Source organism: Chelonus insularis, unplaced genomic scaffold (genome assembly GCF_013357705.1).
Source record: "Chelonus insularis isolate UGA/USDA-ARS -01 unplaced genomic scaffold, ASM1335770v1 contig_94_pilon, whole genome shotgun sequence".
Lineage (NCBI taxonomy): Eukaryota > Metazoa > Arthropoda > Insecta > Hymenoptera > Braconidae > Chelonus > Chelonus insularis.
This window is the reverse complement of record NW_023276783.1, coordinates 593186-614857: the sequence shown is the minus strand read 5'-3', so window position 1 is coordinate 614857 and position 21672 is coordinate 593186. Positions and strand designations below refer to the sequence as shown.

Sequence of the window (21672 nt, the reverse complement as noted above, 5' to 3'; positions counted from 1 at the left end):
GATTAATGAAGTGCACCACCTTACTGCTGACGAGTATTTGTTGGGTTCATGTTATATCTCATTTACGTTAATTAAATAATTATAATTTCATGAAATTTATGCGGTGATTGAATAAGACTCCTACGCAATATGACACAGCCCACGCTCTTGACATCCAGGAAACTCTAGTACTGATGACTAAATATTCTCTGTCAAAACATCTTGACGCAATGATTCCTGAAGTAAGTCTTAGAATAATTATCTTGAAAGAGGCTAAGTATTAAAGTACTTTCAACAAAAATAGGCTAAACTAAGCTTACATTGTGATAACTTCATGATGAACTTTATTTCATTGTCATTAAATGAACCTATTTAGCATTTTTAAACTGATGATAAGTCAATAGAAGTTAAATACTTCACCTAAGAATTACTTATATACAATAATTATTAATAATTAGAATTCTTGAACAAATACTATTCATCAACAATTTGTCTGCTGTCATCAAATTATCTTTGCTGATTTAAAACTTTGTTATAAAATCGAAATGAGAGATAATGAACGTGAATAAAACTTTTATATATATTATATAAAATTAATTTAGGTCGAGAATAAAATTGGCAAGATAGGTTCAGTGTGTTGAAATTAAAGATATTTTAAATAAATTCAATAAATGTACTAACAAGTATCTATATGAGATAAAGTAATATTCTAATTTTAACAATTCCATTAATTTTGTCATTCAAATGTGAAATTTTTCATTATGAGCCAATTGATTATTAAATTAATTTATTTCAAAACTAGTAACAGATTGATATGTTTAATGAACCACTATTGATAACAGATTGAATTTATTTTGGTCTCCACTAATTTATCACCTACTTTCTTGTATCCAAAAATTTTGTTAAAAGATGAAAGAAAAATCTGGTGAAGGTAGAATTGCAAGTTAGCTCTTACATAGTAGTAAAATAAGATAAAGTATGGAGAAATTCAAAGGTAATAATCGACAGAAAGAAATATATATATCCCAACTACGTGGAAATCATTTCTACTTCTTTTAGTAAGCGATATATTTGATCGATAAAGAACCCGTTTTCATAATTTTTTTTTCTATTCATATTTGCAACAAAAAATGAAATTTTCTTTAACATTTTTATGCTTTCAGCTATCTTTCATCTTTCATATTTTTTTATCTCTTTTTTTTGCATTTTTATAAAATGTAAATTATATACATATCTAGTGATATGAAAACTAATGCTGAATATTCATATTACTTAAATTAAGAAAAAATTATGATAAACAGATATAGTACTATTTAACATCGATGTATAAAGTTATAAGAAACAATTTTTTCTTGATAAATAAGCCTATAGATTTGTTCAAGTAAGGATAAAAGACAACTCATAAATTATAATTATCGATCCACAATGTTTCATAATAAATTATTTAATTTTTTTTTCAAGGAATAATTCCAAGTATTTCACTGGAAATTGTAAAGTATTTTTTTTGAAAGAATAAATTTGATGTAAAATATAAATTTAAATTGCAAAGATCTCTTAATAGAAGTATTGAAATGGACTGCTTTTATCGCTCTTTTATTCTTTTCAAAATCTTACAATAATAACAAAGATCAGTTGATGAAAAAATTCAATGCAGCAATATAAATATAAACAGTAAATTTTTAAACATTCTTCTTTCCACTAGAGACCTATCAAATTCTCTACACCAGCATGGTTGAAAAATTATTAACTACTTCAATATCATCAATTAATCTGGGAAAACAGAGCACAATGAATCTTTGAGGCAAACTAGAATCTATAATTTACATAAATCAATAAAGAAGTTAGTTTGTTGGATATTTTTAATTGAAAAGATTTCATTATCAACCAGTAATAGATTATTTTATTGTTTAAAGATAATAACAAATAAAAGTGGACTTTGTTACAGAAGCATGATGTTTTTTGTGGAAAATAATAGAATTTCAATAACGTTATTATATTGAGAAAAAATTTAAATTATTTATTTAAAATGAATATTTAACTTGTTCTATTAAATTGAATAAAAATGATGATAAAATATCATATAACAAATTATTAACTGTCGAACCGAAAAAGCGCTTTCAGCTTTATACAATTATATCAATTTAATACAGTAGAAAAATATTTCGATATTTCTTTAGACCTGATGTTTTATATCCATCTGCCTACCATGTTATAAAAAATTATGGAATTTATTTAGCCTTAGGGAGCCAATTATGTTTTAGTTTCTTTTGTTAAAATAAATCTTACTTATAATAATTTGTACCTCTATTATTATTTCATAAATGTAGTAAAGTTAATAAACATTTATAGAAAAGTTTCGAATAGATGCGTTTATTAACTTAGTGATGAAACGTTCCATTCCAGTATACATCTATAAAGTTCAAACGGAAATGAAAGGAAAACTGCGAAATGAAATTTCGATCCAGGTTTTTCAGTGGTATCAACATTTTTTTTATAAACAAAATATTTCATTTAACATAAAAATAAAGTTTAAGAATATTACAACTTGATATAATAAATAAAAAACTTTATTTTCAAAAAAATACTTGGTTAGATGTTTATTGACTACTTAGTTTTCAAATTATTAACAAATAAAGAAATGAAATTAATACGAGTCAATATGATATGGAGCAGAAATAATTTTGATAAGTCAATATAATAATTTGAATGGAGAACAGTGATTGTGAATGAAACGAAATAAAGGACATTTTTTGAGTAACTTGACGAAGTGCCTATAGTGCCAGGGGCCAAAACGACATTGGAAGTACATAAATTACACAATCAACGGGAAGTTGAAGAGCCGGGAGCGAATAAAGCGATGGAAGCAAATTTAATAAAAGTTTTAACAGCTGTGCACTACAAAATACATTAATAAGAGGAGACAAATACTTACATAAATTCATAGAAACTTGTCCTATTAATAAAAAAAAAAAAACAACAACAAAAAACTTCAACCTTTTTTTTTTTGTATTCAACAAACTTCTGACCTTATTCTTCCTTTGAAAATTAATCATAGTCAATTTTATTACAATGGATTTTGATTTTCCTACATTTATGGTATTTTTGACAAAAGAAAATATATTGAAGGGCACATTAGAGAATGGGTGACACATTGTGAAAAATAAGAGTTAACTTGATCTTACTAGAAATGTAATGGAAAACTAAAAAAGGGGCTGATATAGACAAAGAAGAGAATTGGATGATGAGAAGAGATAAGGCGATAAAAAAAATATAAAACTAGAAAGAGACCGAAGGGATGAGACTGAAAAAAAAAAAAATTGAAAAGAAGCTTCTGTAGTCTGACATTCAGAAATGTCGAGCTCCGGAACTTTCTAGTGACTTAGTGACGATACATTTCGTGTAGTGTAGCGAAGACAGAAAAACAGGGCAAACAGCAGGAAAGTAGATCGATCTCTTGCTGTTGGCACGTCTCAAATAATCGTCAGTAACACGAATAGATGGAGCAGATTGAGATCGATCCGCATAGCTACGAAAAACAATCTTCAAGACTCGAGTAACAAAGTTCATTGAGTCGATGGTCGTTGACATCTATCAATAAAATAGTTACATTTTTTATTATTTCCTTCAGACAGAATTTACCTCTTTAGATTTTTAATTGCCTTGATAAATCTTTCATTTAAATGATATAAATAAGAAATCACTTTTATTTTTTTCATTATCGCTTTGTTTATTTCTTTAAATTTTTCTTATTCAATTATTAAATGTAATTTAATAATTAAACCATCAATACCATTACACTTTTATATCAGTTAATACTTTGAAAAAAAATATAAATAATTACTTAACGTATTGTTTTGAAGTTTGTTTTAATTGGTTATGAAATAAAGAATACAATAATAGCAGCGTTTTCCATTGGTTAAATTATTATTATTAATAATAAAATATTGTTACTTCGTTTACTTTAAATAAGCAGTAGTCAATTTAACAAATTATTCATTCTTTTATCTCATAAAAATGATTCATTATACTAAGTACGGTAAAATAGAAAAATTGAAATATATGTCAATGACTCTATTCGGCTTATTTTCCAATAATTGAGTAATTAAAAAGGCATAAGTAATTTTCAAATACCTTTTCCGAGCATAATGTAAAATTAATTGGATTCATGTAATAAGAATTATATTATTTTTCCACTATTTTTTTTTTACTAACGGAATTTCTTATTCATTGCGATTGTCAATGAGAAAAAACTCGAAAAATTCAATTTTTTATTTATTTTATTGCCTTTTTTTTTGTATATTTCAGTGTTTTTGTTCATTTGCAATTATAAAAGTATATTAAAAAGGAATGAAAGCAGGCAGCTTATGAATTGTGGTTTTCATTTCACATCTAATGAACGAATAAGTTTGAATAAATTATATATTTTATTCTGTTTGGTAAAATAACGCGAATCAGAGAAGATTATTTTTTTATTAATAAAAAAATAATTCTTCTCTGATAATAATAGTAATAATTACTTGGAATTTAAAATGGAATAATTATTAAATTCTGCCAATAATAAATAAGAAAAAGAAATTTTTCTTTGAATACTATTAACACTACTTATATTATCTCTATTATTATAAATACTTGAAAATAAAGTCCTAATATCTTTTTAATAATATCGATACATATTTATTAGCCTGTTGTTGAAGAAAATTTATTTATATTGGTTATAGAAGTGAATGCATAAATTCCGTTTACTAAGCTATCAGAAATGACGTGACTATAAATTTTTATTGAGTTAAAGAGGTTCTAATAAAATTGAATCAATCTACGATAGATCTTTTTTCAAATAATTTCCCGAGTACACTATAACTTCAAGTGTTTTATTATAAAAAAAATTGTAAAATCACTTGAATGGAATGTTTACTTATTTTCCATCATTTTAAATGTATTACTTTACTTATAAAAAAACTTTTTTGCAATTGAAATACTGTACCTAGTGATAGACTTTTTTTTTAAATTAATGACATAAAAGAAATGAAAGAAGACTTTTATGATATAAATTAGATACAAAATAATAATTACGAATAATAAAGTGTTGATAAAAAAGGAAAAATTTTTTAAAGCAAGTCTCAATATGTTAGACCGTGAAATAGGGCCGGAAAATTAGAAACTCATTGTCTCATAAGAACAATTCGTTTCCATTGTCACGCATAAAGAAGAACGCAGCTGATAAAGCAACAACATTGTCGTGGTTGTTAAGTCCTTAGTCAATAGGAACGTAACTAAGAAAAATCGATATAGGAATTTCTGGCCGAGTATTTCAGCGTCATTTAGTACAAAAATATACCACGAACAAAGTATCTTACCGCACAAAATAAATTGTTTTTGTCTGAGCTCGATGGCTTTACATTGCTAGATAAATTTTAATCAAATTGAGCACAAGATTATTCTCCTAGACTCTCTCTCTCCCTATCTACGATACACCGAGACAAAGGGGAAGAAAAGGGTGGAAAATAATAAAACAAATAAGAAATAAAAGTATTAAGTGCATAAGACTTGAAGAGATATCGCTATATAGATATAATACCATTGTTTGAAAAAGAATTTGGTCACTTTATTCTACGAAGGAAAAAAAAGCAAGCAGATGGCGCCTTCCAACGGCGAATGACTTCCTTTGCAATCTTTTTGGCAACAAATGTGCACTACTTGGATACTTTTGGAATCGAAACTACCTTCAAATAATAAATATCACAAAACGAAATAACTTGGCCCACGATAATGGTGTGTAAGAAAAATCCCTTGAACTGTGTGCAAATATTCAAATACCCACTGACTCTAATATATTTTTACGATCCACCATAAAAGTAGCACGGAAATGAAAAGCTTCAAAGGATAGTCAATGATGCATATCGAGGCCTTAGCTTCAAAGTAAATCCAGCTGACACATTACATAAAAATTATCGCTAACATTCAGCATACGGGCTTTATATTCTATTCCCTCTTTTGCACTATGCTAAGAAATGTTCTACACCATTGACAAAAACGATTTTCACCCGCAGACCCAATTTCCACTGTTACACTCAACTTACTCCTCATTTTCACCAAACAAGCTATACATCTATGCTCCTGAAGTACCCTGGAAACTGCTGATTACATCCGTCTACAGTTATATCATGTATACATTTATCATTCCAACTATTTCATTGATCCTAACACACCATTTCTAATCAATAATATTGATCATTATTGATTACTCGTCAATTACAATATATCCTCTATCCTTCCAAAACCCACAATCATTTTGTCATACAGCCAAGTCGGTTTGTCTGCACCCGATATTGCATGTATCTATACACACGTAGGTAGATACAACATATAGATATATATTTTATACATTTACTGCGGAAAATACGGAAATACAAATTTCCAGAGTGGCGTCGTATTGGCTGAATAGCAAGTCCAAAGCCGATGAACGCGCTCAGCATACTCTCATACTCTAAGATATACAATATGCCACAACTTGTGTTGCTTTGTTCTCTCACCCCCTTAAAATAGTTGGGAACATCATTAATCCCTAGTCAATATAAATACCACTGGACACTTGGTGACAATACCAAGTGCCCACTAAATAAGCCATCTTTAGTTTACTCAACACCTATAATACACAGGACAAGATATATTGTATTATCAATACCTCCACTCGAGTTTACAGAATAATTATTTTTATCTATAAAAAACAAACAATTATTAATCGAATTTAATTATTTTCTTCCTGTATTCAGTTTATCCCACAATATTCATTAATTATAAAATATTAATACTTAAAATTAATTTTTTCATAAAAACTTTAGGCTTGCCAATAATTCAATAAAGAAATATGAGAAATGACTTTTTTTTTAATTAAACTATTTTCCAGAAATATCTTCAATAAATCAATATTTCTTCGCTCTAGGGATATTTTTTGACGTTTTATTCTATTGTAATAAAAACCCATATGAATATGTATGATGGTTTTTATTAAAATATCTACATAATTATTATTTGTGTCTTTTTTAAATAAACAATCAATCAGTTCTCCTGATATTTTTACTAATGATCATATTTTAGGCTCAATCATATCGATTGCCTTTAAGGTACTTTGTAAAATAACTTACAATAATTCATATTCTATTTTTTGTAATAACAATTCGATTAAAGGGAACTTCTATAATCAATATTTTCCTATTCACGAGTGATTTTTAATCAAATAAATTCTAATATTTATTTTCAATTATACCCAATAGTAATATCACATTATGTACCTCTTTAAAATTCAGTTTAAATATTTTTATCAATATAATTATTTTTCTAATTATTCCAACAATTTAATTTATTGTTAGAATGATGATTTTAGATATAAGAAATGTATATAAACCAACTTTTGGTTGTTACTAATATTTTATACAAAGAAAAAAAACTAAAAAAAACGTAGAATACTTTCTAGCTTCTCTGTCTCATTATTCTATTTCAAATCCTTTTAGAAAAAGTAATAATTGAATTATCGATCTTCTCTCATAGTGATAAAAAAAAGTTTACTTTATTAGTTATTTTAAAAAATATTTTCTTACTAAATAATAATTACTTTTTGGAGTATTAAAAAATCTATCAACTCCATGATTTTTCAATAAATAAAACATTTAAAGAATTAAAAATATTATCATAAAAAGAGAATTTCAATATTAAAAAAATAACAATAAAAATAATGATTGTCTCTTTCATTTTCTTCAACAACGATTGTTTGTTGTGTAATTTGGGTTATTAGCCACGTTATATTATTATGTACACTACTTAAAAAAAAAATAAAAATAGCCACACCCTCAGGTTAATAAAACACGTTTTTGTAAAGTACAAAAGTGGCGTGGACAATGGCGTCTATCACAAAATACATACTTGAGTTTGTCTCTGTTGTTGGTATGTCACACGTTTGCCTACTCTTAACTTTATTTCTTCTATTTCCTTTTACCTCTGTCACACACTTGACAATATATACACCCTCCAGTAGTGCATTACTCATGAGTTACGCCCTCGTTGTAGACGTCACAGTTGCAATAAGACGAAAGGACTTTAGGACAGTCTTTGAAAATTCCCCGCGGGATATTCCAAGAAACTCTACATTATACTCATGCTTGTACTCCAACACCCACGTTAAAGTTAAGGCTTAAAGCGATGAGATATGCAAGACGAAAGTAGTTGGCGTCTTTAAATATAAATTAACTCATCCACATATGACACATTCATTCAGTAATTATTTTTTTTTCTTTTTTATTAACTATAAAAATATACCATTGAGTAAATAAAAATTACAATTTATCAATCATTGGATAAAATAAAATAATTGTTTGAAATTTCATTTTTACACGAATTTCGATATTAAATCAATAGCTTAAGCTATTTTTTCTTTAAAAATTAACGAATATACATAAAGAATAATATCAGCACATACATAAAAATAACGCTTCTATACATGCGTCTTTTATTTTGGCATTTTTAATAATATTTTTCCAACAAGTGTACTTCCAAATGGAAAGTGATATATTTAATATAAAATAAATATATATTTATATTTATGAAATTTCATGAGTAACATAGACAGGTCAGTTTGGTGAGGAATCAAATATGACTCGTTGATGGATTATCCAAAGGTAGAATTGAATAGATCAAAATATAGATGAGTATACCGCGTCACAGAGAGGATACAAACAGCACCGGTTAGAGATAGCTGAGGCCGGTGATAATAGCCACGTTTCAACTGACCTATCTATTCCGCAAATGAGTATATGATACACTGCATTCACGTATAAAGTTGCCAATCTTTTATCTCTTTATCGTTCCAAGTACAACGTATATAACTAATCATACGTACATCTAATTTCGAAAACATATCTCATTAGTTTGATAAGTAACTAGTAATCAAAATTGTCTATGCCTTGAGCTCAAGTTTTCTATTTAAAAGAAATGGAAAAACTTCATTTCTGATAAATTTGTTGCTCTATGATTTCAATGAAATTTATTTTATAATGTTTCGGTTATAAAAAAAAAAACGTGAGTTTTAGTAATTATCAGATTATGTGATGGATAAAAAAAAAAAAATTTCATTTTAAGATTTATAATAAAATAAATCACTCGTTTGTTTCTCATTCAACATTATTTAGTTTTATTAATAGTTGTTTTTTTCATGTATAATAATAATGTTTTTGTTTTCAAATTAAATTTTTATTATGCGTGTAATTGTTTTGTTTGATCTAATATGATTTTATCTCTGTTAATAGCATCGTTTGTATCTTTTAAGATTCAGAAGTTTTCCAATAAATTAAGTGCCAACATTTATCTCAATGTTAATTGTTGCCCCAGTCTCTCCCCATAACTAAATTATTAGTTTGATGCTAGATTAACGATTGACAACTAGATAATTAAACAGAATAGTTGTGCGTAATTTCGATAGAGATTACAGTAAAACACGAAAGATTGCAATCAAATAACATGTTATTATAAACATTGATATATTTATTGTACTTCAAGTTAATGAACTCAACTAAATGTTTATGTTTATTTATATCATAAATATAATCGAATTTATCTGTAAGAACAAATTTTTCTCTTATAACTGGAAATAATGATATGGACATTAAAAATTTTATCGATTGAAATAAAAACTAGATATTTGTAACAAAACAAAAACAAGAATTCTTATGTGAATATTAAAACTTTTCGTTCAAATAAAAAATAATTAAAATAAAAAAAAAGTATTTCTTTTCAAGGAAAACATTTCTTTGTTGAAACTAAGTTTTCTTTTCAATGTAAAAAAGTCTTCGTATTTTCTACTAAATCACAATACTCGTAATAAAGATTTACTTACATTTAATTTTAAATATTTATTTTTATTTTTCTAATTAAAAATTTTTTTCCTCAACTTCACTTGATTTTATTTCTTAATAAATTCGAAATACCTCAATATATATTTTTTGTCAGTTTAACTACTTGTTCATTTAATAATGTATAATGTTGAAAAATTTTTATGATTGATTATAAGTCCAAGAATTATTATTAATGGATATAAATCAAAAACAAGTTTTTTTTCCTAACAGATTCCTTTTCCTGGAAACCTTTTGTCATGATGATAAATTGATACTAAACCTAACTAAACTTTTTCCAGCTTCTATATGTTCATTATTTAATGAATGTCAACATTTTAAATATGATAATAAAATAATATACATAATATAAGCATAATTTTACTATCTATGTCGTTAAACCCGTAAGTAACTTTGCTCAACTCTAAACGATAGTGATGATAGGCTACGATGGTCAGACAGTAGCTGTACGTATGTGTATAGTTCGCGTAGCTTGGGAAAGTTTCATCAGTAGTTACAGAATTGCTTAGCCAGACAAGAAAACTTTGAGGCAATTTAACTATACTTGAAAATACAATTTTTTTTTTTGTAGGTGTTATTTATTCAATTTTTTTTAAACGGCTTTTCACAAAGAATTTTACTATTTTCAACACGATTTTGTTTTTTTTTTTAATTCTTTTTTTGTCTTTTATTTATTAAACAAATTAAAACACAAGACTGCACTTTATATACAGCAGGATGAACAGGTAAAGGTGACAGCCAAAGAGCAATAGATTGTTCCGTTTACACAATATCTAAAGTGATTTTGTTTTTCATAGACAAATAAAATAACGACATAGTGGGTCAATCAATAGTACTCGTATATATTATCGGATGAAAAATAAAAAGTTATGACCAATCAATTATAATTGAGGTACTTGTAGTAGTGGTTTGTTTTTATTTAAAAAAAAAAAATAGAAAAAAAAAAAGAAACGAGTGAAGGATTCAGTTGATGATAAGAAGAGAATATAACAACAATTGACGTGTCAGAAATGTAACGATTGATACTGTACTCATGAATGAATGTTGAATGTCCCTTTCAATGTCACCGATGGCTGAACACTGAGATAACATACACTATCTTCATTCTACATTGACACATTGTATATACACTCAAAAAATAGCATATAATACTCGCGATAGTTTTTAAACTTCATAAACACGAGTATATCATAAACGTTAATATCGGTTAAATTTGTAAATCCTCCCGTAAAGTTTGTTGTCAATAGATAAAAGTGTGAATGTACATCGTACCCATACATGTATCTGATGATTACTTATTTTAGTTGTTGTTGTTGTTATTGTTTTTGTTGTGTTACTATTTATGATGAATAATAATGAGTTATTTTAAAATTGCACTTGGAATGATAACTATTAATCGAGAATGGAAAAATTGGCAACTCAGTTAATTGAGTTTATCAAAAAAGTAAACATGTCAGAATGTAAATAATAAAACAATTAATAAGAATAATACCAATGATTGTATCACAATAATCGATCAAAAAAAAATATATATAATATAAGAGTTTTCTTGTAATCCTAGTGAATCTAAACTACAACAGCAGTAAATAAATATAGAAAACTCACCCGATGTGGCAAGGGCGATCGCCGCCATGAGGGTCCAGCAGCGTTTCATTTTTCTGCGTGATCCGAAGGGGTGAAAAAAAACCCCTATGTTTTGTGTTGTCACGTGGTCACCTTACGAATAAAGCGTTCCTAGAATGAGTATCGCTCGATGACAGATAGAGCGTGCGAGCTCGAAGACAAGAAGAAGAAGAAGAAGTAGAAGTTGAAGTAGTAAAAGTAGAAGAAGAAGAATAAAAGTGGACGAGCAATATTAAGCGCGTTGTTAATAAACATTTTCACAGGGTTTGTTGATGATTGATAAAGTGGACACGTGACCAACAATGCACTCTCGACCGAGCACGACTCGTGGCCCGCGTCTTTCTTTTCCTGATACCTTGTTGGATAATAGATTTGGTACGACGTTGAAGACAAATATCGTCGCACCAACCTTTACTTCCGGAACCTACTACTGTTATTATTGTTGAATGCAACATTGTGAACCGTCGACATGGTCCCAGCTCACGCCAGTAGCTGACGCACTGCCATCCAGGTCATACGATACAATGGATCTGACCAAACCGCTCACTCTTGCTTCAATCTCTCTTCTCCAGCTCGTGCTTTCACCCCTCTGGCCTTCAACAGCACTTGACTATGCCAATTACTAACAACAGCACCACAATTCTAGGATTAAAGCTGCACACATTTTTAGCCTCAATTGATGGATTCCCGTATAATTATATATGTTTGCACAGCTAATTATGAATCCCGAAGTCTTTCAACACTGATTTTTTGTGCCAGATGCACCCCCGTCGACGATCAACGGTGGACTGATATTCATTTAGTCACAGAGCGCAGCAGTTTGCGCTTCGCAGTTTCCCCTTGATTGTGCGGCCCACATAACTATCCCCTCTTCACTGTCAACATCTTTCAAAAGGGAGGGAATCAGTTAGTACAGTACTGCACCCTGCCAGCTACAGTGTGTGCTAACATCCCCCGAAGAAGAGGGAATCGTTACTATGGCGAGATCAATATAACCCAAATGCGCATGTGTTAGCTAGCTCTTTCATTCCACCAGCGAGCTTTCTTTCAGCCTGTCTACGACCGTAGCTTGGTGTCTTCCTAACTGCCAAGACACCAACGACATGAATCCCTAGCCACATGCTATCAGTACGTAACAGATGGATCATGCTAACCAGTAATCTTATCAACTCCCTACGTTACTCCTCCACTATATGTATTCCCATCTCCCTTTTTTGCTACATTTTTTTATTCGATTTGAGTCTCAATGCTAGCCTGGCAGTTCTACAAAAATAGTTAATGGAGTGTTATAGTTAAAGGGTGTTCTTGATTGGTGATTCAATTGTATTTGCGTGGCCAACTGAACAGTTGTGCTGTTCCAGACAGCTCTCTCATACTACTACTCTTAACTACCACTGATTTCGAATACCAAAAAGGAGCAGGTGGAGCAGAGATAGAAATTACATACTGAGTTTACCACGTTTCGTTAAGAATATTTACTCCTCAGCAATAATAACTTTTAAAAAATTTATAAGTTGATGAAGAAGTCAAATTCGTTATTTCAAATAAGTTTAAGAAAAAAAAATATTACAGCTTCTATTAATCGAATATCTTTTTAGTATTATTCTATTTCAATATAACTCTTTTTAATTTCGAGTTCGTATTCCAGTTTTCGTTATTAATTAAATACATCACGAGATGTATTGACTTGGCTTTCATTTAGTTGGTACGTCAATTATTGGTTGAATTGCAATTTACTGTATTGGTTTTTTTTTTGTTTATACTAACCGATGAAAATAGTTTTGAAGAAAAAAATTTCATGAGAATATTCCCTATTTACTGACCTCATTGACTTATGTTTTTCTTCTCGCCTTCTATTACATATAAAAATGTTAATACCTGTAGAAACTGTATGCAAATTCTTATAACGAGCTTACATGTACAATGAAATAATTGGATAAACGCCAGAATTATTCGTTCATTTAAATTGCAATATCCATTTCGAAGATTGCATATCTCTGAATGTATAATACGACTACTTGGACTTGGATGAACCAACATGTAATTTTCCCCGTTCCTATATAATGACCTCAAGTCGCGAATGAATGAGTAGACATAACTCTTGGTATATAATCTATCAGAATTATGTCACGTCATTTTCTAGGTTGTCATGTTTATTAAAATTGTTATTTAACTCTCAATTCATTTTTTTCTGATTCAATTCACATGATGATCAATCAACAATACAATTTTTAAGTTCAACAAAAGTTACTTAGAATTTCTCTTATCATAAATTTAGTTCATTTTCTAATTTATTTATTGTAGAAATTTTTAAAACTTTATTGAATATTTAAATGCAAAATTTCATTTAATTTTTCAAACAGAGAAAATTTCTCCCAAAATTATTATTCTCAAATTGTAAATTAATATTTCTTATCACTTTATGCCAAAATTATCAAATAAATAACATGTTAAGATGTAATTAGAAGCTCTTCAATTAATATTCATTTATTTTTAATTCACAAAAATGACTTTAATTAAAAAAAGATAATTATCTTAATGAATAACATGTGATTTATTTGTGTTGACTAATTCATCAAAAAGTATTTTCATTTAAAGTTTAATAATATAATAAAATTTTTATGGACAACATAAATAAATTGATCAAGAATTGAATGATGTACACCATCATAATGTTGATATAGTAATTTAGTTTAATAGTCGAAGTAAACAACTGATTTATTCCTGGCAAATTAATTTGCTAACAAAATAACCTATCAACTATTAAGCAGGTTCATGAAATTTTACTCAAATGCCTAAATTATATATAAACATATACCATTATACCTTGATATAAATACCTTGATCTTTGGTGGCTGCATACAGCATCATGTTGAGTAGAAAATGTGTTGAAAATATAGAATAGTCTCACACTTGAACTCTTGAAGAACATATTTTACTGAACTTATTGAATGTTTCTAATTATTTAAGTTCTTTTCAATCCACAAATAAATATAATAATTGATTAACACTGATAAAAAAATTTTACTTCAAACTACCAAGCGATAAACTTTATGCTGTGCTACTCCAATAACTAACTGCTATCGCCATAGGTTTGTTGTCGATACATTTCTGGCTGTAGATATGAGTTACAACTGCATATACATATAAAAACGGTTTACGTATATAAAAATGATTAATATAGACATTAATTAAATTGATTATAATCATCAATTATTCATAAAAAAGTATAATTATAAGCCACATAATTGACCCACGATGAGCACCGCTCCAAAATTTTTGAGTTTCGTGGAACTAACGGAATAAATAAATGGCTGCCAGCTCTAACTAGCGAAACTTACTAGATAAAATATTTAGGAACTTTATAAAATAACTAAATGATAAAATTGATTAATATTTAAAAAGGGTTAAATGTCATATTTTTTATAATGCTAGATATTTTATGAATGACAAAAAATTTTTAAATGTTACCGGATATTCTATTATATATTTTTTTTCGAACATTCCAACAAGATATTGAAGAACGCGCCGGGCAAAGCAACTAATATGGCGCAATAAAATTCGCTATCTCCATGCCGCGCTTTTGTCGCTCACTTAGTTTCATTATAAACCGCTTTTTTGACATTAATAGGTGTCGCTATGAACGTTAATGGCGAAAAATTCAATGTAAATTGAGCTGTTTTTATTATTGTTTAATTGTAATTTTTGCAATAATTAGATTTCTCCTCATATATACTCCTTTACCAGTATCATTTAAAATTTTCTTCTGCGCCTGTCGACTTCGACTTTGGATAAGCTTGTATTATTATCAAACAAATTACATTTATATTTTTCTTATGATGCTTCAATAATCACTATCAAGTATTATCGAATAATGGTGATCAGTAATATTTTTTAAAATTACAATTTACAGTGTCTGTCATTCATTTATGTAAATATTATATTAAATATCGAAACAGTTATAAGATCAAGATATTGTTTTATCAATTACTTGTAAGTGGCTTGGTACAATCACATAATAAGTTCATGCGAAATGTCGACAATGGAAGGATCATTGAGTAAATGGACAAATGTTGTTAATGGTTGGCAATATCGGTGGTTTGTACTTGATGACAATGCTGGACTTTTATCGTATTACACAGTAAGTACTCAGTGATTCACTTTTCTTTATTGAATCTTTATTTATCTGCAATGATTAACTGAATAAAGAATAAATCTACATATCTTGTTGTTTACTCAATTTCTTTATCTCATTTATATTAAAATAATTTCAGAGTAAAGAGAAAATGATGCGTGGAGCTCGCCGGGGATGTGTGAGATTAAGAGGTGCTGTGATAGGAATTGACGATGAAGATGATAGTACATTCACTATTACAACATCTTCATCAAAGGATGATCCAAAAACTTTCCATTTCCAAACTCGTGATGGTGAGGAACGTGAACGCTGGGTACGAGCGTTAGAAGATACCATCTTACGACATTCTCACACGGTAATTAAAACACTTTTTAATTAATATCTTATTTCTTAAAACAATGACATTATTTAGTATATTATAAATTTTTTTAGCGCTGGGATCCAAAAAAAACGTTACCAAAACATGATTTTAATCGCAAGGTAGCTGAAGCTGATGCATATCTTCAATTACTAATAGATCAAATGAAAGTTATAGAAAATAAACAAAATTCTTTAAAAGATATAGACGAAGAAAAAAGTCAGAGATATGAAACTATTTTAAATCATGCGAATGCTGTACTTAATTCTGTCAAACATACCATTGTTCAGCTACAAATTGCTAAGGTAAATTAATTTCTTATCTTCTCACAAAAACATAAATTAACGTATTTATCAATTATTTTAGAATACGGCCATTCCTGTCAATGGCATATATCAAGGTCCCACAGACATTACTAGTACATCTTCAACGCAACTATCTTTTGGTAATTGTAAATAGTTTTATTTTCATATTCCTAATTCAACCATATAAAAGCTTTTTATAATTAAACATGAGCATTTTGGTAATTACACAAATATTTCATATTAGTTCCAGACAGAGAACCGGAGACAGTAGTAGAAACTGGCATCGAATTAGGTTCAGAATGTTTAGAACCTCGATTACCTCCCGTTCATTCAAGTGGTTAGTAGAATTTTTGTTTAAAACAAAGTTGATATCTGTAGTAATCTTTAACACAACTAAGTGAAAAAAATTCTATTTTCAGTCAATACTCGAAATTTATCAGTTCCTGAATTTTCATACTCTTCATCAGATGAAGACGAAGATTTTTTCGATGCTGCAGATGAAATTTCCAGCCCAACAGGAACTCAAAATCATAGTCAAAGGTATCATCTAGATTTGCAATCATTTACAATCTATTTGCAGATTTTATTTAATTGAAAAAAAAATTATATGCAATCGCTAAAAATCTACGATTTTTTAAAATTTTTAGTATTTATTACATAATTAACTATCTTTTAGCATACCAAATAAGCCTACCGATCGCTTACAAACAAAACAGGAAACTTCTAGTCTTGGTGAAATCCGAAAGCAGCAATTTAATGTCAGAGCTCCAACTAAATTGGATGGTTCTGTAGATTACGATGGTAAGAAAACAAAAAATTATTAAATTTACATAAATTTGTTACCATCAAAAAGAATTGAAATACATCTTCATACTTGATTATAAAGAGAGAAACGATTCAAATCTTGGACAAGATCCAGGATGATAGCATTGTTTTTGACTTTATCAACGAACCAAGTTTATTGATTATACATACTCGCGAGTATATGCAGACAAGCACACGAATAATGACGCATCGTGACTATTCTTATCATTTGACAGAGTGTTATTACTAAAAATTACATAATACATCATTAAATAAATAAATAAAAACAATAAAAAGTGCCAATTATTATGGATTTCTATTTTCCTTTTTATGGAAAAAATGACCGACTCTTGTGCATCTACCTGTGAGTTCCTATCTTGTCAAAATGATACAGCTTTCATTTTTTTTTAATAATGCACGATTATTTATTATTAATGAAATATTTATTATATGATTATTAGTATTAAACAATGTTTACTTAACCTGTCATTAATGTTTAATTGATAATTTGATTTTTTCCAGCACTGTACGAGGAAGAAAGCGAGCCAGAAAGTAAGAATTTCATTATTTTAATGATTTTTGATAATAAAAAGATAATAAAATTGACTGAAAAAATAAATACTTCGTTATTTTAGTGGATTCAATGGAGAGTCATGGCTCAGTAATAAGCCATCTGCTATCACAAGTGAAAATTGGGATGGACTTGACGAAAGTCGTACTACCAACATTTATTTTAGAACGTAGATCATTATTAGAAATGTATGCAGATTATTTTGCTCATCCCAACTTGTTTTTAAGGTAATTTATTTTATAATTTTCTAAAAAAATCTATATTTATTATGTAATTATTTCATGTGTGAGATGTAATAATCTTTTGAGCATTAATTAATGTAGTGTAGCAGATATGCCAACTCCTAAAGATCGAATGGTCCAGGTGGTTCGATGGTATTTAAGCAGTTTTCATGCTGGTCGTAAATCTGGTGTAGCAAAGAAACCTTACAACCCAATATTAGGAGAAATTTTTAGATGTCATTGGAATTTTGACAAATCATGTGGAGGAAAAGAGGAGCTAAACGTAACATCATCAACAAATTCATCAAAAACCAGTGATCCTTTAAGTCCAGTACCTTGGTGTGAAGATAATCAACTTTGTTTCCTTGCTGAACAAGTATCTCATCATCCTCCTGGTGAGTTGTCTTTAATCTTATTCATCATTGATTTAATAATATCCAATAAAAATCCATAATATAAAGGTTTTACGATATTCTAAGAACGTTTTAATTTATTACAGTGAGTGCATTTTATGCGGAACATCGTGCTAAGAAAATAAGTTTTAACGCACATGTTTGGACTAAGAGTAAATTTTTAGGATTAAGTATTGGTGTCCATAACATCGGTAAAGGATGGATAAATGTATTAGAGTACGGTGAAGAATACGTTTTAACTTTCCCTAATGGTTATGGAAGATCTATATTAACTGTTCCTTGGATTGAACTCGGCGGAACAACAACTATTACTTGTGCACAAACAGGTTATCACGCTAATGTTGAATTTTTAACAAAACCATTTTATGGTGGAAAACGTAATCGTATTGTTTGTCAAGTAACACAACCAGGCGAGAAAAAACCCTTCCTTGTTATTAATGGAGAATGGAGTGGAGTTATGGAAGCTAAATATAGCGATGGTGTAAGTAACTTGATATTTTTTCATCATAAACATAAATTTTATAAATTAATATGTATTCTAATTATATAGCAAACAGAAATATTTGCAAACGTCACTGAAATTCCAGTAGATAAAAAAATAGTAAAACCAATAAGTGAACAAGAAGACAATGAATCAAGAAAAGTGTGGAGAGAAGTAACAGTCGGCTTAAAAATTAATGACATGGATAAAGCAACTGCTGCAAAATGTCTTATCGAACAAAAACAACGAGAAGAAGCTCGAATTCGTAAAGAAGCAAACCTCACATGGGAAACTAAAGTAAGTATAAATAAGTATAAGTACTTTTCATTAACATAAATCATCATTCTTCTCAATAAAAAAAGTTTGTAAATTAATTTAAATTATTAACCATTACAGTTCTTTAAAGAAATTAAGGATGGTGGATGGATGTATCACGCACCACTTGTTACTAGATTAACAAATACAACAAATTTAGTGCAATAATTGATTTTTAGTAATTCATTAAACATAATGAATACTATTGGATGATTGAAAATGATCTATTGTTGTCAAAGAATAAAATGATCATAAATGCATATTTTTTAGCCGTTATACCACGAAGAACAAACGTCAATGTATGAAAATATTACTAATATTTATTATCGTTATAATTTCAAACATTGTTATTAATCGAAATAGCAAAAATTGCATGATTTTAACGAAAAATAGAAGTGCACCTTTATGGAAATTCAATGTATTTCCTGAAAACAAAATGATGATATTAGTAATTTCGTCTAATTATACAAATGGTCTTAAATAATTTAACAATTGAAAACAACTAAAGTAAAGTAGTATCAAAGTCCAAAAAAAAACAAAATTATTATGGTAAAATGTTATTTTTTTCTCTTACATTATATAACTGATACAATATTCACCTATAAATCGATGCATCGGTGGTATTCGCTTCGATGACGATACGAGATATTCTATTCCAGCAATAATACATTTCAAACTAATTTGGCACATAACTAAATTTTCACTATTTACATTCTCTAACTCAATTTTAGGACAGTTAAACAAAACTTTTGTAATTTTTTGTTCTTTCAAATTTACTCCCTTTACTTCGTCAATTACTGAGTCCGTAAGAAGACTAAGATTTTTCTCAAGAACTTTTAGTAATAAATATTTAGATTGATTTTGCTCATTTGTAAAAAAGCAAATCTCTTTCTGTTTATCGTCATTATTGACTAAGAAATATTTGAGAGCTAATTGAAAATCTGTTAAAGGAGTATTTACATCAACTTTAAAATCGGAAGATGAATGTACTTGATATTCTATACAATGACACCAAATTTTAAACGAAGTGTCATCATTAGATACACCAATAATTGACAAACATCTATTACATAATATATCTGTTTTATTGATTTTTAAATTTGTAAATATATTTTTATTTAAAATATAAAAGTGAGATCCATAATAAAAATCTTGTTGTGTTGGACTTAACAATGCCTTATAATCGATTTTATTACTATGTGAACAACAAAACCACTCGCATGGATCACACTCGTCACTTGGTAGTGGTAGGACTTTTAAAAATGATATAGTACTATTAGATAAAATATTTTTACAACAGCTGCACATTAATGAAATATTTGTATTCTTTGGTGGTACTTTATTTAACTTGGATGTATCCTTGAAATCATTTTTAATCTCTTCTGTGTTAATAAACTCACAAGTAAATGTTCCATATGATGAATTAGATGGATTTGTTTGTACTCGAAAAATTATCCATTTTCCAACTATTTCAAGTCGTGAAATAGACGCAGGACATAATGTTATTGTTGATGGAAAACGGATATCATAGTGATCGTTGTCAGTTTTAATGACAATAGCTTTATATTTAACAATTATTTCTATATGAGAAGACTCAGTCTCATTCTTCATACGAATAAAAACGTAACATGATTGGATAAATGGTCTCAATTCTATAGTTATAAAATCCATTGACTATATAATTGTTAAGTGATTGAAAAATTTGGTGATGATTTTTACATCTTTTGTGTTCAAGTTAAAGTCTTCTGTAAGCGTATTTGTTTGATTAAGAATCATAATTTAAATAACTAATCTGTGAATCTTTCAATTCATTGAAATATTTTTTCATTATTAAATTAGATGGCTCACTTGTCAATATTCTGGAACAAAAAAAACAATTAATTATTATCTATAAATAACATAATTCTGTTTACAAAATATAATTAATTTTTTTAAATCCTTTTGCAGCCTCAAATCAATTAGAAATTGATTATGTAATTTAATATATAGATAATAAAATGAATAAATATGTAAATCAAATTTTGTGATAGTTGTTGTTAGGCAAAAAAAAATAAAAAAAAACAGTATTGACTAAACTTAAATGAAGAAAATAAAATTATTTAAATTAATTAAAACAAAACAATCAATTACCCTTTTCCAGATTGTTAAGTAAAATCTTTAAAACAATTTTTTTACAGCCAATCTGTTCGTTGTTGATAAATTATTGTTGCTTTTGTTTGAAGTCTAAACTTTCAAATGACAAGTTCAAGTATTACATTATTATCACCAATTATTGTTGTTAATAATGTATCCTCAAATGTTGATTATTTTCACAAAGAAAATATGATATATTATTTAGCCACGAAAAACGGTAAACATCACGACTTTTAAATTCCAGATTCTTGATTTTTTAATCATATGTACAATTTTTATCTCATATTGAACAAGTATCATACAGTCGTGTCGTCACGTAACTATCCGCCATGTTATGACATCATCGGTAGCACATTTTGGCGGAAATATTACTTGAATTCAAATACATTTCTTCATCAATCCAGGCTCTCATAATTAATCCCAATTAATATTATG

At 28.2% G+C, this 21672-nt stretch overlaps 3 protein-coding genes across 6 annotated transcripts in view; 1 reads left to right on the top strand and 2 right to left on the bottom strand.

Moving 5' to 3' along the window:
- The window catches only part of LOC118072539 (neuronal acetylcholine receptor subunit alpha-7-like), a 76372-nt gene extending 61658 nt beyond the window's left edge, over nt 1-14714 (bottom strand). For 2 of the 3 annotated variants that reach the window (XM_035092492.1, XM_035092493.1), the window contains exon 1: nt 14342-14714. In XM_035092492.1, the coding sequence (XP_034948383.1) occupies nt 14342-14362 (21 nt within the window). In that variant the 5' untranslated portion in view covers nt 14363-14714. Of the gene's footprint in view, nt 1-11483; nt 12294-14341 lie in introns of those variants that run through there. The other variant, XM_035092491.1, reaches the window with a different exon arrangement.
- Nucleotides 14715-15172: 458 nt separating this feature from the next.
- LOC118072969 (oxysterol-binding protein-related protein 9) lies at nt 15173-20518 on the top strand. 2 transcript variants are annotated; one of them, XM_035093184.1, is made up of 13 exons: nt 15173-15642; nt 15776-15991; nt 16069-16299; nt 16361-16439; nt 16544-16636; nt 16719-16839; nt 16976-17100; nt 17626-17655; nt 17739-17901; nt 17998-18290; nt 18395-18789; nt 18859-19086; nt 19186-20518. In XM_035093184.1, exons 1-13 carry the CDS (start codon nt 15535-15537, stop codon nt 19270-19272), a joined length of 2169 nt encoding a protein of 722 aa, XP_034949075.1. In that variant the 5' UTR covers nt 15173-15534; the 3' UTR covers nt 19273-20518. The 2 variants fall into 2 exon arrangements, with proteins under 2 accessions (XP_034949075.1, XP_034949076.1); XM_035093185.1 differs by lacking the exons at nt 15173-15642; nt 15776-15991; nt 16069-16299; ... (2 more) ...; nt 16719-16839; nt 16976-17100 and adding an exon at nt 17265-17467.
- On the bottom strand, nt 19646-21568 carry LOC118072970 (uncharacterized). The gene is made up of 2 exons (XM_035093186.1): nt 21235-21568; nt 19646-20963 (listed from the first exon to the last, which is right to left on the bottom strand). Exon 2 carries the CDS (start codon nt 20773-20775, stop codon nt 19675-19677), a length of 1101 nt encoding a protein of 366 aa, XP_034949077.1. The 5' UTR covers nt 20776-20963; nt 21235-21568; the 3' UTR covers nt 19646-19674.
- Nucleotides 21569-21672: the final 104 nt, after the last annotated feature.